The 18,471-nt window shown below is 36.1% G+C and overlaps 1 protein-coding gene across 2 annotated transcripts in view; it reads left to right on the forward strand.

The window, feature by feature from the left end:
* The window catches only part of LOC117420910 (alpha-2,8-sialyltransferase 8E-like), a 43,240-nt gene that overhangs the window by 3,611 nt on the left and 21,158 nt on the right, over positions 1 to 18,471 (forward strand). Inside the window, exons 2-4 of one of the 2 annotated variants that reach the window (XM_034034659.3) lie at positions 5,371 to 5,478; positions 14,788 to 14,880; positions 17,382 to 17,468. In XM_034034659.3, coding sequence (XP_033890550.1) covers positions 5,371 to 5,478; positions 14,788 to 14,880; positions 17,382 to 17,468 — 288 coding nt within the window. The remainder of the gene's footprint in view (positions 1 to 5,370; positions 5,479 to 14,787; positions 14,881 to 17,381; positions 17,469 to 18,471) is intronic. The other variant, XM_034034658.3, reaches the window with a different exon arrangement.

Consider the following 18,471-nt stretch of genomic DNA (forward strand, 5'->3'; position numbering starts at 1 on the left):
TAGCTTCAAAATGTGATTTATATGTCTGTTACTTCGTTAGAGACAGCATGGTTCTATAATAGAAAAAGTGTGAACAAACCAAATAATATTTTTTAAACCTGTGTTCTTATGTAACAGCACAATGTAACTCCCTGAAGATGTGCCTGTCAGTATATTCAACATATAATCTACAGCAGAATTATAAAGGTCTGCTTCAAGTGTGTCAAAGGGGTTACATTGGGGAAGCTTGTGTCCTCTTGGCCATGAATCATGTGACAAAGTGCCCGGCTTTGGTCCCCATGGCAATTTATTGAAAGCAAAGAAGAATTTATCCACCTAGACAGGTGACCATCTTACCCCCTGAATACTCCTTGAGGAGTCTAATCTCATGCACCTGGGATTGAGCCCATAACCACAGAAAGCATCTGTGCTGTTTCAGAAATTACTTAAAAGGCCTGGTTGCTCTTGAAACATGCATTTGAAAGACATTAAGAGAAAGAGCACTTTAACCTGTTTCCCACATGCATTATTCATGAGTCTGTTTAATTTTAGTACCACAGTAAATCTAATCTCCTCAAGGGAAAGGTTAGCTGCAACTGTGATTTCAATGACCTTGACTTACTTGAGTAGAAGAAGTAAGAGGGTATTTATCTGCTCAGACCATCGCAGATGCACTTATATCCCACAAATTAGCTAATAAAACCTAGGTGTTTTTTTTTTTTTTTAATCAGCATATAAATATAAAAGCTTACTGGTCTTATTTCTGGATCTTACACAGCTGATTTATATATATATATATATATATATATATATATATATATATATATATATATATATATATATATATATAGGTTGACAAGAAGAAAAAATATTTAAAAATAATGTACACAAAGTTGAAATGATTAAAACATCATTTATTTCAGGAAGTTTTGGGCAAAAACCCTTCTTCAGCTGTGTAGAAAAAAGTAACACAGTGCAGTAAACCTGTTGATTTTCAAAAATTCTGAGGATGATGTTAGATGATGTCAGAATAGAATGTTCATTCCAAGAGGCTCTAAAGTTCCAAGTTTGTAGAGAAGCTCACGTTCTCTTTGCTTCCGAGTATAATTTGTACCAAAACACTGACTGATTCCACAGATGGTGATCAGTAGTGTGATTATTGCTGTTGAAGTGTCAGGCTACTGGAAATGTCGAGGTGTTCCACAAAATGATCTGCTAAATGTCTTTTAGTTTCCCCAATGTATAATTGGTTGCATTTTTTTGCAAAAGAGTCAGTACACTACTCCTTTAGAAGTAGATGTAAAGGGCTAGTGGATGTGGAGTGATGATATATACTGTGAGCCAGCTCACAAGTTTACCACCAGGAGTCGTTCATGGCAGGCTTGGTATGAGCCGACAGAGGTTGCCAGTAACGATCAGATGGACCTGTGGGCAGCATACATGCCTGCCATAACGTCAAGGAGTTAACGGGCCAACAGGCTGCAGGTGTGGTTAGGTAGGCAATCATGGCTTGACTATTGTTAGACTATCATTGGCCTTAATTGGCCCACACCTGTAGCCTGTAACAGCCAAATGCCTGGCTGGTAAAAGGGAGCATGTGCCGGCAGTCTGGTGGGTTGTTTGTTTTGTGTTCCTGCCTGAGAACCTCTGGGGCTTATCTACCACAAGACTGGAATAGAATAACAGGAACCAGTGTCGGATAACGTGGTGGTCCTTTGCGTCTCCAATTCCCTGTTCTCTACAGGGGCTACGAGGAACGGCCTGCCCGCTGCTGGGATCCATAAAAGACTGGACTGCAGAGTAAGGGTAGAAGAAGCCAAGCAAGCTGGAAAAAACCCAAACCCCAGGTCGAATAACCTATTCACCAACTGGACGTGGTTATTGGTCCAGTTGGTTTACATCGGCATTTTTGTTTTGGTGGTTTTTGTTTTGTTTGAAATCTTGTTTGAACTGTTTACTTTCGTTATGGACATTGCTCGATAACGCAGCGGACATTGCAGTATAAGAGCAAGCCTTATAAAATACTGAAATAAAACGTGCTTTGTTTTGGAAAACTCCTGTCTGTTTTCTCTGTGTGCACCCACCCGCTCACAATACACATACATACATACATACATACATACATACATACATACATACATATACAGTCTTACTTCATTATAACGAACCACCCTGGGACCTGGAGAAATGTTCGTTATATCAGGTGGTTCAATATAATAGGGTTTGGCAACTTGCTGTATCAGAATGATGAAGAAACGCCCAAATTGAATTGAACATCTTCAGTATACAGTAGTTCATTCAAGACAACTTCACATTGATCAACATTTAACTGTATATTTAAAAGAAAACAGTAAAGAAATTAAAAAAGTATACTTACGTGTTGAATACAGTAATTACATTACCTTCTCTTGATAAACATATCCAGCATAGATTGCTTCATATTTTTCGTGCTTTTCTCAACATACACTGTTTCAGTCTTGTTACCTCCTCACGCCTGTTGCCATGGTTGCAGTTTGTGTGAAGATGGCAACGGTTGTATACGTCACACATGATTCACACTACAATAGGTTATCTATAAATCAGCCTTATCTTTGAATTAGCCTACCAAGGTCTTTGTTTTCACTGAAAGAATAACACATTCACACTGGAGAAAGTTCAGTGTCAGTCACTACCGAGATCGTTTTATCTGGGTAGATTTTGTAAAAGTGATCGTTCTAATAGGATTTATTTCCATTGAAAAAAACGGTTCTTTTGAAAGAAAAACATAAAAAAGCCAGACTGGAATTTGCTAAAATGCATATTGACAAGCCACAATCCTTTTGGGAGAATGTCCTTTGGACAGATGAGTCAAAACTGGAGCTTTTTGGCAAGTCACATCAGCTCTATGTTCACAGACGAAAAAATGAAGCTTTCAAAGAAAAGAACACCATACCTACAGTGAAACATGGAGGAGGCTCGGTTATGTTTTGGGGCTGCTTCGCTGCGCCTGGCACAGGGTGCCTTGAATCTGTGCAGGGCACAATGAAATCTCAAGACTATCAAGGCATTCTGGAGCGAAACGTACTGCCCAGTGTCAGAAAGCTCTGTCTCAGTCGCAGGTCATGGGTCCTCCAACAGGATAATGACCCAAAACACACAGCTAAAAGCACCCAAGAATGGATAAGAACAAAACATTGGACTATTCTGAAGTGGCCTTCTATGAGTCCTGATCTGAATCCTATCGAACATCTATGGAAAGAGCTGAAACTTGCAGTCTGGAGAAGGCACCCATCAAACCTGAGACAGCTGGAGCAGTTTGCTCAGGAAGAGTGGACCAAACTACCTGTTAACAGGTGCAGATGTTCATTGAGAGCTACAGAAAACGTTTGATTGCAGTGATTGCCTCTAAAGGTTGTGCAACAAAATATTAGGTTAGCGGTCCCATCATTTTTGCCCATGCCATTTTCATTTGTTTTATTATTTACAATATTATGTTGAATAAAAAATCAAAAGCAAAGTCTGATTTCTATTAAATATGGAATAAACAATGGTGGATGCCAATTACTTTTGTCAGTTTCAAGTTATTTCAGAGAAAATTGTGCATTCTTCGTTTTTTGTGGAGGGGTACCAACAAATTTGAGCACGTCTGTATATATATATTATATTTTTAATTATGTCTCAATCCTAAAATTCTAGTTGATGCAAAACTTATGTCCATGTGTGTATATGCATACTACAACTTTTTTGTTGTAGTGGAACTTAAAAAAATGTTTTTTCCTCGGCTGTGTATGTATAATCCCTGCCCACTATAGTGAACGTTGGCCATTCATTAGCATATTTATTTAGCATATTGATAGTACCATAATTTGGGGCTATAAGAAGGAACCTGTCTGTCCATCTGCATGTCTACATGTCACACTATTATATTTTACATTTTCACATGTACATACAGTGGATTTGGTGATCACTGCTGTTTCATTTTGCTGATAGCTCTAATGTTACAATTGCAGACATGGCAGGGCATGTACTGTATGTCACTAAAATGCACATTTAATTTAGACATATGACGAGACTTTCCGGGTTTGCTTGTAATAAGCAAAATGCTGAAGGTGCTAAAAAAAATCACAAAAAGACAAAAATGACCCATCTTGCTTTATTTTAACAGTTGATAGACAGCACACATCAGGAAAATCCATTCATTCACAGCAGTTTAGAGAGATGTCTGTCAGTTTTAGGAAATTAGGTGAGATTGGAGATTTGTTACCTGTAAATGTTAAACAGTACCTGTACAACAGACACATGCATTACAATAAAACTGACCATTTGCTATTTGTAGGCAGCAGTGATCAATACGCAGAAAAAGCAAGTTGTGTCTCAGTAAAACAACAATTCTAATGCTCTTATTCCAGAATCACACTTGTTTTAAAGGATTTGTTGTTTTTTTGTTTACCTATACAATGCTTACTTAAAAGCTAGTTTGGTAGGTTCTTTTCATTGAACAGTATTCAGGGGTTAAAGAAAAATACACATTTTACAAGCCCACAGCTATAAATGGTAGTAGTAATATATAGCAAAATTAAAATGCTTGTGTTAGTGGTGTATGGGATGCTATCAGATGTCTAAAACCATGCTTCTTTTCCCCTGGCAGCTCCATTGTTTGGCTGCTTTGTTTTATTGTAATTGTTGATGAGATGTAATGGGGCACTTTGGAGCAGCTTTCATTACTTAATCACTTTATTGCATTAATTCCCTCACTCTCTCTTTTTGAACATCTCTCTACCTCTATCTACTATGACTGAGAAATATTTAGGAGTTTTCTTTGCAGCACATGGTTAAAAACAGTGTAAATTTTACAGGTTACATTTATAGAAATATATTGCAAACATACTTATAAATATGTTCTGTGGATTTAATCACACCTGTCCTTACTGTATTTATTGTACTATTGGCCACAGTTGTCTCATTTTATTTAGTTTTTTCTTCAAGTTTTCCAGTTTCAAACCCCAGGTGCTTGTTTTTCAAGCATTAATGTTTACAACTGTTTAGCCTCCTTTTCTTTAATTTTCCGACTGCAGAAGTAAGGAGGAAGTAAATATTCTTTAATAATAATAATAATAATAATAATAATAATAATAATAATAATAATAATTTTCGCACTCATAAGAAAAAATGAAAACTGTACATAGCATGTTTTTAAGTTTCATAGTAATTCAAGATACAAATGCCAAAGGGGTTACATTTTTTTTACATTTAGTTTGGGTTACACAATGTCTTTAACATATCAAATAATCTTATTAAGATTCAACAAAGAAAGCAAGACAAATAGCACATTTGAAAGAGTGTATGTGTGTAGTTCGTAAAGGGCAGTAAAGGTAAATTAATGAAATTCCAACTGACTCATTTTCTCATTAGTGGGCTACAGTTTAGCTGGCAGAGTGGAGACGAAACAGAAAATTGGACCGGGACCTTTAATTTCACGGATGATGGAGCACTGGAGCCTGCCAGTGATGGGGACAGCAGGTACATGTTCAAACTGAATGGCAATGTAGAAGAGAAAGAGGGCGAGGCAGAGAGAGAGGAAGGGAGATAAATCAGTGGATTTGTAAATACAATTCTTTCTGTTACACTTTAGCATCCATTAATAAGCCATCTATGCACATATTATCATAGGCATTCTACAAATATTAGCAATTATTAACATACAATGTAGGCTAGTTTTATCACTTACTAGAATGCTGCCTGTGAACCAGCTATCTTGTTTCTACTTGTATTACAAAACAATATTTCAACCATTTACCTTCTTTCAGTTTCTTCTGTAGAACAGCAGACTGTTAACTAGAAGTGCATTGTGAAACTGGCCCATGCTTTTTTTAAAAAATGCCTTAGGTCAATAACGTTTTATTAATAATTGCGTGTTCTATTAGTAACCCATTAATAGATGTGTGACTGTGATTTATAGCAGATGATTAAAATAAAGAGTTACCATCCCTTAGCTTATAGTTGCCTCTTGTTCCAGCCCTATAATAATAATAATAATAATAATAATAATAATAATAATAGTTATTATTATTATTATTATTATTATTATTATTATTATTATTATTATTATTATTATTATTATTATTATTATTATTGTTATTGATATTATTGTTATTATTATTATTTATTTCTTAGCAGACGCCCTTACCCAGGGTGACTTACAGTCGTAAACAAAAAATATAATTTCAAGAACATTTTTTAAATCAAATTTAAGTTGGTTGAAGGAGTTGATTTGCTCAATGTATATCTGTGACAAGCAGGCTGTAGTGGTGACGTCAGACCCAGAAGAAACACACAGTACTGCGAGGTGAAATGTGAATTGCGCTGTTGCGCAGTTTAATAATAAACAAAATAAAAGGTTTTAAACAAAAAAAGCACACGGCACTTGCGGCCAAAATAAATAGACAAACAAAACAGACTTCAACGAACAGTGGACTAACAGACAAACAAACAAACACGGTGAGTCAAAACAAATAACAATTATTCTTTTAGCTTATTTTACTCTCCTTCTCTGAGTAAAACGTGCATCTATATATACTGTTGTGCCAGGATTCAATTACTAATTAATTATTCACTTGAATCCCAGCACGTGAACTAATTTGTGCAATCCCGTGCCTAAATACAATTATACATTTTAAACACTCGTGCTCATTACCCACATTATATCCCGTGTACCAACTACAATACACCAACATTAACACACCACACACAACATATATCACACAAATGCACACAGGGGCGGGGCACATTGCCACAATACCCCACTGGGATATACCACCCCTGGATTTTATTATTTTACAGCACTCAGGAATCCCCTCAGATTGATGTAACCCAAGGAGATTTGCCACTTCTGTAAAATGCTGCAATATAATCCTGCTGTGGCTTATCCCAGCAAGGTACAGGTTGATAAAATCAACCCTTATAACAATTCTCTACTTTTGCTAAATTTACACATTAAAACAAAACTTGTTATTGTTAAATTCAGGAATACTGACAGATAATTCCATAGTGCATATCGCTAAACCGACACAAGCAGCAATAGATCTTAGTTCAGAAAGCTTAATGGATTTCTTTTCTTTTTTTTTTAGAATTAGTGAATTGACATTTTTTTGTAACATATGCATTATTAATGTGTATACTATTTGTAAATAATACAAGTATGTAAGTAATTAAAGGGTACTTAAAATTGTCTAAAACTGGACTGTACCTTAATAATCTGCATTTGACCATATAAAAAAATAGAACATTAACATATTTGTACCTGCCTTGACATATAAGTCCCAGTGTTTGCTCCAGGACTTACAGACTGAGGGTCAATGTGGCCACCACTCTAAATTTTAGGGGGACATTTTCTTCGGTGAGGGGGTCAATATGTTTGATAATTCAGAACCAACCACCATTTCTTATTTTTGTTTGTTTTTAAATATGCCAGCAGAGTTTACTGACCTTTTGTTTCTGAAGAACAACAAATAAAACTGTAAAGCTGTAGATACAACCAAGGTGTGTCCACACTACTCACTGTCACTTTTGGGGAAAATATTGGGAAATGTGTCACAGTGATCACTGAGCAGAGGATATTCATTGTACCAAATCACATTAGAACAGGGGTTTTCAATCTTTTTAAGCTGCATACCCCTTTCCAACAAAGTAGTCCTCCGCATACCCCCATCTGAGATACAGTCATAATGAAATTAAAACAGAAAAAAAGGTTTGTACAATAACATGATACAACAAAACGCACAAGCCTTGGAGTGTGTGATGGATACAATTATAAAAGTTACAGTATTATAATGGAATATATATTATATTTACTTTTGGATAAAAAATAGTCCCTCAAACAGGTTTCTAGTTGTTGGAAACATCAACATAATTTTATTGTAACTACTAATTAATTAAAATCAACAAAGCCTCCATGCTAAACTCAGTCACTCAGAAATGACATAGGACTATTCCTTGATAGCAAGTGGCAATCATGTATTTTTAGTGATAATAAAATTACAGAAAAGGCGGCAAAGAAAAGTTCACTATCAACGTCTCTCTACAGCTGACCTCATTACGAAGACATATTGGCATTTTTTTAATTCTTGGTGACTAAAACGTACAGTAATGATGCTAATTAAAAAAAACAATAATAAAACACTTACCTAGTATTAGTGAGATGGATGTCCCTGCTTGTTACCACACAAATCACTGATGATGGCAGGGAAATTGGAGAGAGCTTCAGTCGCAAGACATTTTTGGCGTTTTTAATCTCTGACGGTATTTCGTCTTGATCGCCCTTTGCTAGTAATGTACTAGTATTGAGCCAACAATCTATATTTGTTCACTGGATTGAAAACTAAAAAAGCTCACACCAGACGTAACGGCTTGTCAAATTATACCACATGGCAATACTTCGGTTTCTGATTGGCCATACATTCTATATTTTGAAATGAACCAATAGTACTTAAGTTACAATAAACTTTAATTGGGGTCATTGAAAGAAAAAAAAAAATATATATATATATATATATATATATATATATATATATATATATATATATATATATATATATTAGCTCAAAGAGCCAGCTGCCCAACGTTTCGATATGTTGTACATATCTTTCTCAAGGGAGCCTGTGTTTGAATCCAAACATTGGAGGTATTTATAGGTTTTTGACGGCATGACAACTACTTGTTATTGTTTACATTCAAATTCATGATTTATTCTTACATGATGTAATGGTGTTCTATATATTGTGACATCATTTTTACTTCTATCTTTGAATCTGTATTAATTCTAATTAACACTACTTTATATAAACTTATATTTTTATTATATCATGCAATGCTGGCTTTGAGGATCAGTCTAGATTTGGCCTCCCCGGCACATCAGCATGCACAACTTTTGAATGAATTTTGTTTATTTATTTAAATGTTATATATTTATTGAAGTTAATTAGTTCATTCTTTTCTGTTGAGTCCCGCTGGCATAATCGTGTTCAGTCTATTTATCCATTTACTTTCTTTTATTCTTCTATATGTCGCATTGTCTGATTTGAGCTGTTCTAATACTACAAACTTTACATCATTTATGTCATGTCCCTGACTGGTGAAGTGCTGTACTATTGGTTCATTCATTTTTTTATTTCTAATTAATGAAAGGTGGTTCTGAATTCTTTTATATAAAATAGTTCCAGTCTCTCCAACATATTTGATTTCATCACATTTTTCACAGGCTATTCCATAAACAACATTGCTATTTTTACAGTAGGTATTAGTTTTTAGTGGATATGTGGTGTTCTTATGTTTAATTATATTTTTACGTTTGTCTATGTATTTACACACTTTACATCTACTAGTGCATATGTTCGTAGAACCTATTTTGTCAATTATTCTTTTATGTTTACTGTGAACTAAAATATCACCTAAATTAGCTTCTCTTTTTAATGCTACAACTGGGGCCTTAAGAAATACTTTTTTTAATTTTTCTGAATTATGTAGAATCCGCAAGTGTTTCCAAACTATTTTAGAAATATTGGGCAAAAGTTTAGAGTAAGTCATTATTAATGGGACTCTTTTGACCTTTTTATCTCTATTTTTATAATCTAGTAGATCATCTCTTTTTAGTTTATCCACTTTTCTTAACTCTGTCTCTATAATTCTTTCTTTTTTTAAGATTTGTTTTTAATACATTTCTTTGTTTTACATAGTCACTTTCTTTTGAGCATATTCTTCGTATTCTTATTCCTAGACCCTTTGGGATTGCCCTTTTAGTGTGTATCGGATGTGCAAATACTGGTGCATGTCAGTAGGTTTACAGAAGAGGTCAGTCTCAATTGAACCTTCAAGTTTTACTATGGTATCTAAAAATTCTATTTCTTTCCTTGTCCATCGAAGGTCCACCTTAATATTACTGTATATTTCATTTGCCATTTTATGAAACTGGAAAAGAGATTCTTCTCCATGTGTCCAAACCCCAAAAATATCATCTACAAACCGAATGTATTCTAAAGGTTCTCTTTCTGATTTCTGATTTTCTAAGTAATTGTTCTTCCCATTTCCCCATGTATGTACTGGCAAAATGCTTTCCTAATTTAGATCCTATTGCGGCACCATCGTTTTGTTTGTAATTCTTATCAACAAATGTAAAATAACTGTTTTCTAAAACTATGTTGATCATGTTCAGTACCTCTGCTGTAGGTATTGATTTATCTAGTCTATTATCTAGTGCTTTTTGACAAGATTCTAAAGTTTCTTTACGAGGGACACTTGGGTACAAGGATTTTACATCCATGCAAAATAAAATTGTATTCTCTGGAAGGTTGTGTTTTATTGATTCAAGTCTTTTTTTTAAAAAAAATATATATATATATATATATATATATATATATATATATATATATATATATATATATATATATATATATATATAATCGACTTGCAGGCACAAACACACAGAGGAAATAAAATGAGTTAAAGACTTGGCTTTTAGTTTTTTAAAATATGTATATACATTTTTTTTTATCCCAAAGACAGACTGCAGTAACCGCCTGTGGAAGGGTGGTGGGCAATTCACTGACACAAGGAGACAGTACTTTAATTGTAACGCCGCTCAGGCGCACTGATTTATTTGGTACAGTAGATGGCGCAGTTGTCAGTGGACTGGATACTGACAACAGTAACCAGAACCACGGTGTTTACCAATACAGGTACATAGGCAAAGGCACAACAAGTGCTCGTAAATAAAAATGAAAACCAAAGTCGAAAGAAAAGGGGAAAATAAAACACAGTAATAAAACTACAAACAAAAGTGCTGCTTACGCAGTGCCCCCACTGCCGCTAAGCCGTTCAGAACGAGCCTCCGTCCTACGCTCAGTTACCCTATACACTGGGATGGCCAGAGTTCCCCGTACAACTAAGCACATCCCCTCGGGAACGTGGTGATTTCTGTTATTTCTTTTCTCTTTAAATTATTTTAAGGCCGGCTGTTTTCCTCAGCCAGGTTTGCCTCGTTTTGTTTTTAAAACTGCCATCTTTCGTCAGTGTCACTGGGTATTCCCCAAACACCGCCATCCGAGCGCCCAACCAAACCAGATCTTATGGGCCGAGCAGTCCCCCAAGGCCCGCCCCTCAGCCACTCAGAGAGAGGGAAAGCACACACACCCTCTTCCCCACCTCTCCGTGTCATCGCCATGACCGACAGGCGGATGCCACGAGACTGCTGCCCTCTACCTGCAGTAATACGGATGTGCCAAATAGTCAGTCCAGATCTCCCCTGTTACACCGCCCAACTGTTTATATGACATTTAAACAACAGGGTCTATTTAACATACATATTTAATATGTAAATTAGCCATGTGTGCACTGAACACTCTGTTACAGCACAGCAGTCTGGTGTTAGAGATTAAACGTTGATTAGATGATAAAAGTTTGCAATAGATGGGGAAGTGGTACTAAGTAAAATGCATTGTCTGACATTTCAGAATTTTCTTTTGCTATATTTTAATACTGCACATAATGATATGGTTTTGAAAATGCTACTTACCAAAACCGTGAATGCTTGTGAACTGTATTACATAATATTTTTTTTTTTCTTTTTTATCATGCCGTTATAGGCCTACTGGCGAAATGGCCAAAAGACAGTTGGTGCTTAACACATACTGAATTATTTTAGCATTTTTTGTCATAAAAAAGACACATTTCACATATTTTATAACGTTACCATAGTCTTCTTTTTTTTTTATTTTAATCGATGCGGTTTTTGCTTCACAAATCTACTGCACTTCGTCTATAAACTGTATTGCAGTACACACAAGTTCAAATTTCTCCAATTCACTTGCAAATAGATAAGTTAACAGCAGATGAATTCCACAGTATTTTAAGCACAAATATAATAGCCTACATTTCAACAGTCACTGCCGAAGCTGATTACTTATTCTTCTAGAAGTAATGGTCGGGTGTAACAGGGATACAAGGTTATATTTGCGCCGGGCCATGTTGTTAACAAGCCTGATGACTTTGTTGTCCAGGCTTTATTGTAACCGGCAATCCTTTTTTGAAAAGAGCTTTCACAAGTTTGTCGATGGGCCAGTCCTTGTAAAAAAGTTGAGCTGGAGAATCACCCTGTTTGATGCATTTAGAGCGACAAAGAGGAATGGCAGCGGGCACAGCTGGATAAGCGGAGGTTGAAGCACAGCATTGTCAGATGGAGGAGAAGCAGGACGGGTGGATTCTTTGAAAGGCTGTTTTGGATTATTTGTTGAAGGAAGACAGCCAGAAGGAGAGAAAAATTCTTCATCTAAGTCAGATGAAAATGAAAATTGCCTAGGGTGAGTAGTCATTTTAAGCCACTTGAAAAGATAGAAAGCTTTGTTTTAAGATTGGGACTGTAAGTCTGTGCGGTAACTGCAAACTGAAAAGCAAGACAAGAATTAGGAAGCTGGCTACAGTTTAAATAGGGTGATTGACAGGTAATTAAAGGGTAATGGACAGGTATTTTAGCGGGATGACATATAGGAGGAGCCTGAACTCCAGCCTCCCAAAATGGTTCCACTTAAGCTGATATTTTGACCTATAGCAAAGATCAAATAGCAGAAGGATTACCAGGTCTATAGTTTTGAAAATCTGTAACAGTAGATGTCCTGAAGGATGCCCTAACAGATCAATTCACTAGTCCTCGGTTGCTAAACTACAGTATTGCCTTCATGGAAAATAGGCAATTGGGCTTCTTCATCCTAAGTGAAATACAAATACAAACCAGTATATCAGTAGATCTGTTAATGTGAACATTGACTGAAAATAATATGTTGTTTATGACTGCACTCTCCACATTTGTGGAAGTTACCTAATGAGCCTCTAATGAGGTGGGTTTTAAATTTCTCACAGCCGAAAAAAAATATGAATCTCTCGCACTGATGGAGGAATATATCAAATGAGTGTCTAATTTGGAGAACGCAAGAGACGGTAAAAAAAACATGTAGGGCTGGTGAGAATTAATTATATAATAAGGGAAATGTGGGAGTTAGGTTAATGAATTTATAAATTAGAAATTTAAAAAAACCTTGGAGGCCTTTCTGTACAGTCCCGTTGTGGATTGGATTGCAGACTGCAGAGGCAACTGTCGCCAGCCCCAGTTTGTATATTGAGATGAGACTGAATGGTTTCATGGTGCAGATAGAAACATGGCATAATATGTGTCCACTGCAGTCTAATTGTAATTCGAATAAATAAATACAAACTTTGTACTGCAGTCTCAATAACCAATATCAGTGTCAGGCTATGTTATTCACACCACTCAATGGTGTTTATTATCACCATCACAGTATGGTGTTCCATGACTGAAATGTATTTATATAAAAATACTACTCAGATATGTGACCTATACTTGGTATCTTTTAACTGAGGAAGTCATTAATCAAAATGAACTTTAGTGGCCGTCAGTTACTGGTATCTACAGTTAGTAAAGCTTGTGTTGGCAAGAAGGCAGTAGCACACCATTAGATGCTCTTGAAATGTTATATGTTTGACCAGTGCAGCAGTGCAGAGTTATTTATAATCAGTAGTGTTGAATAACAGGAAGCATATTAATCTGTGATGATGATAGAAACTATGAAAATAGCTACTACTTCTGTTGTTTTTATAGTGTGTGCCATCAGAGCTGAATAGCTTTGTCTATTTAATCCTTTAACTAACGGCCTATAGAACAGAAGTGGGGGTTGTGTTTTGGTAGGTTGCCACAGGTTTGCCATGGAAACTATTCCTTTTTTCCGCAGTCTACCATGAAAGATGTATGTATGTTATTTTTTAAAGTATAATATATAGGCCTCGAGTCGGAAAAGTTGATGATAACACTTCTGTGGTGGTGATAAGAAACATCAGTGTTGACAATTACATGACCTTCAGGTGATATTGGATATTGACACTGCATTAATTTGATACACCATCATTTAGATAATTGAAATACAGCAGTTAGTCAGGTGGTTTTATAACTTCTACAGGCCAAAAAAAAAAGAAACTATGCAATGTATTCTAGCCAATCATAAGAATTACATCATAGAAAACGGTTGCTAAAAGGATACAAATGTAAAGATAATCCATGGAGTGAATGAGCCTTTTCATTGCTGAGCTCAAGTTACAAGAAGCAGCATCTTACAAGACAGGGAGAATATGCATTTCAGTGAAGTATGCTAGCAGCTGCCCAGAGCTACCACTGTATAAATCTAAATCCAATATGGTCATTAAACTGAATTTGTTTTTCCACCACAGCTGAAGGATTTTTCTGCCTACGGAAATTGGATTTCTTCGTATTTAGCTTACCATTATTTGTGGCAGAACATATCTGTGTATTAAAATGCATGTTGTGTATGTGGGCTACTGTACTTTGTATGTGATCGTTGTGCTATGTTGCTGTCACAGTAACTGTGGATGCTGAAATGTAGTGGTCTTATTATTGAAAGTCATATAATTCCACTATGTAATCCTAACATTTCACTACTGAAAATGTTACTGTCTCATCTGAAGTGGTAGAGTCCCCCCTCAATATTTTGGTGGGATTAACTCCCCTTTATCCAAATGCTTTATCATCCTACCCTCCAACCATGGACTGCATATATGAGTACTGAATATTCATTTGGTATTCAGCAAGGCATCTAAAGCACACACCTACACTTGTCAAGCATTCTTTCAATTTAAATGTAAAAACATGCTGACTCTGATGCATTTGCATTGGTTTAGGATGCTTGTTACTACAGTACACTAATGATGTAGGATGAAATTCACAATGTTATGTAATCTCTTTCTGTTTTGCAGGTACTTCGAATTTTATGATGGTCCTTATGAGTATAACTCCACAACATGCAAGGAGCTAAGGCAGGAAATCATGGACGTGAAGGTCCTCTCAATGTAAGTTCTGCTTCAATAAGGTCCCAGAGTAATGTTAATAGTAGGCATATCCTGTAATAGATAGAGACATGCACTTTGGTGTGTATGGTTCTGTGGCAGTGTGCCCCAACCCTGTGTGTATTTTGTGTTATATGTTGCGTGTGGTGTGTTAATGTTGGTGTATATGTATTGGTGCACAGGATATAATGTGGGATATTTAGCACGAGTGTTGTTAAAATATATAGTTGTATTTAGGCACAGGGATTGCACAATCACTTCACATGCAGATAAAATGTGTGAGCACGGGGATTGCACAAATTAGTTCAGGTGCTGGGATTCAAGTGAATAATTAATTAGTAATTGAATTCCAGCACAGCTGTATAAATAGTTGCGCAATTCACTCACTCGGGGTTGTGTGTTCAGGGAGAAGGAACGGGAGAGAGAGCGGAGAAATAATTATAATAAAAGAATTAACAATTTCTATCGTGCTGTTTGTTTGTGTAGTGTTCGTCCACCGTTTGTTTGTTTGTCTGTCTGTTTGGCCATTGTGCCCATTATTTTGAATGTTTTGTCTCTTCCACCTTTTATTTTCTGTTTAATAAACCAGCACAAGCATTCACATCTCACCCTCAGTACTGTGTGTTCTTCCAGGTCTGTTGTCACCGCTCAAGCCATCCTGTGACAAGTTCCTATATACTATTCCTGTATATGTGTCATACATATATGCTATTTAACAAATCCAAGAGTATTTACTTAAATAGACAGTATCACAATGCAATATAAGTTATAACAATGCCTGTAAGATGTTTTGGACCTTGCTGTGCTATTTCCTATCTTCCTGGATCATTGACTGCATTCCAGGGCAGCAGTGTGGAGTAGAGGGCAGCAGTGTGGAGTAGCGGTTAGGGCTCTGGACTCTTGACCGGAGAGTCATTGGTTCAATCCCAGGTGAGGACACTGCTGCTGTACCCTTTAGCAAGGTACTTTACCTAGATTGCTACAGTAAAAACTCAACTGTATAAATGGGTAATCGTATGTAAAAATAATATGATAACTTGTAACAATTGTAATTTGCCCTGGATAAGGGCATCTGCTAAGAAATAAATAATAATAATAATAATAATAATTCCTGGAATTAGCATCTTCATTCTTTCCGGTCAGGTAGTATCACAGTGGAGTAGTTGCTCAAGTTGCTAGGATACAGTCTCCCTGGTGTCACGCAGTGTCACCTGTGATGAATGAACTATCAGTTTACGACATGTTTCATTTTTGTATTTTAGACACCATTAAAACGTAATTTTTACATTTTCATAAAATGCCTACTGCAAAGGTAATTGTATACAATGAATTAAGGTTAAAACCAGTGTTCGGGTGTCATCTTGTGCCCTTATCCTAACCAGAAGCCTGGTCATTCACGAACTGTCACTTGGCAGCGGGAAATGAAATAACAGCATTTCATTTTTTTCTTTTGTTATAAATGTGTATTGTTATTTTTAATATTACTGCTACACAAGCGTATGTGTAGACTAGACATTATCTTTTAGATTTATTTTATTTTGCCCATATTTGTCCTTTTATTCTTGATGTGGTCAGGACCAGAGGCCTTTAAAATGCATGTCTTAAATAATTTTCAAATGTTTGTCACAAACATGATTTTAAGAACAGGTCGTGTTATTTTTAAGTAGCACTTTGTTGGCTGCAATTTTATTTTCAGGATTTAAATTGAAATTGCATGAATGATTCGCTCAGGTAACCCAACAAGGAGGCGGGTCTCTCCGTAACGGGGAAACGAGTGAACAGCAAAACACAGCACTAAAACATCTGCAGGTAAAATAATAGTTTATAATTGAAAAAGAATGCATGCACAATACTATGAAGATTAAACTGTGATACTGGATCATTAATATCATCAACAAAGAAAGAGCTTGTAAAATGTATAGTTGCACACCCATAGTGGTCATTTCAAAACCTCCCCAACTCACAGGTTCAGCTTTTATAAAAATGCAGATTTTTGTATTTTTATTTCTTCAGAAATTGCCTGGTTGAAGAAGGGCATTGGCTTAAGCCTAGTAAATAACTTAGAAGCAACAATAGAATCACAAAAAACACACTATAGGGTATTAAATATGTAAGTTATAATAAATTACATGTTATGACAAAATACAGAAAGTTATTTCATGTGAATTAGTAAGATTGTTCTTACCATTAAAGTTACATAGTGACAACAAATATCACCAAGATAGACATTCAGGTAGCAATCCCATCTTGTATTTTGTGAAAGGATGTAACGGGAGTAATTCACAGAGTTTTCTGATTTATAATATTCCTCTCTCATCCAAAACACTGACATTCAAAATGATAAATAAGCACTTCAGCTAAGACCTGCACAAGAATTAACATTGCAACTACGCTACTTCTTAGCTATGTCTCCTTGACTTAGTTTCTTAGACTAACATGCCACTGCTTGATGAAGGCAGTGTTATCAGATCTGATCTTTGTTTTTGTCATTCTGTGCTAATCAGGGTGAAGAATTCCGAACTGTTTGACAGATGGAAGAGTCTGCAGGCCTGTAAGTGGCAGATGAATAAGGCAGAGGCTAATGCCTTCAAGTAAGTCAGAGTAGAAAGCTTGCCTTCACCAATTGTGAATTGTGCCTTTATGATCTATACTCTATATGTTCTGTAAACTGATATGGCTACAGGACATGTATGTGGTCCTGTGGCAAAGTGCCCCTCCCCTGTGTGCATTTGTGTGTTCTGTGTTGTATGTTGGTGCGTATGTTAATGTTGGTGTATAGATTGGTACACGGGATATAAACGGGTCTGTGTTTCACGTGTATTTAAAGTGTAGATTTGTATTTAGGCACGAGGAGAGCACAAATCACTTCACGTGCTGGTTAAATGTAATATGTGAGCACAGGGTTGCACAGAATTAATTCACGTGCTGGGATTCAAGTGAATAATTAATTAGTAATTGAATCCCAGCACAACAGTATAAATAGGCTCATTTTTAGTCACTCGGGGTTGGGTGTTCGGAAGAGGAGAACGGGTGAGAGAGAGAGAGGAGTAATTAAAAGTAAAGATCGTAAATATAAGTGTTTGTACTCACCGTGTTTGTTTGTCTCCATGCACCGTTTGTTAAGTGTCAGTCGTTTTGTCTGTCTGTTTATTTTGGCGTCAAGTGCCGTGTCCTGTTTTGTATTCCGTTGTTTAAACCTTTTATTTTGTTATTAAACGCCGAGTGCAGCCATTGCACGGCTCATCATCACACCCACCGTCTCTGTGTATTCCTTTCTGGTCTGACGCCACCCACTCTGGCCGTCTTTGTGACACGTCCACATAGCATTCTGTGATTTACCGCATCGTAACACTAAGTGCCTCATGCTTCATTTAAAACAGTGACCCGTTTTGTGCACATTCAGCAAAAGGGGCCATGCTTGCCCTGTTATTACACTGCCCTTCTATACATCATTTTATAATGTTGTAAAAATAGTTTTTAAATAAAATTGTTCAAGAGGTAGCTTAAATGGCATTATCATGTTATCCAGCATTTAATACAATACAGTATGTGTCATGGGGTATGAGGCGTTGGAAGTGAAAAAAAAAAATGATT

Source organism: Acipenser ruthenus, chromosome 1 (assembly GCF_902713425.1).
Source record: "Acipenser ruthenus chromosome 1, fAciRut3.2 maternal haplotype, whole genome shotgun sequence".
Lineage (NCBI taxonomy): Eukaryota > Metazoa > Chordata > Actinopteri > Acipenseriformes > Acipenseridae > Acipenser > Acipenser ruthenus.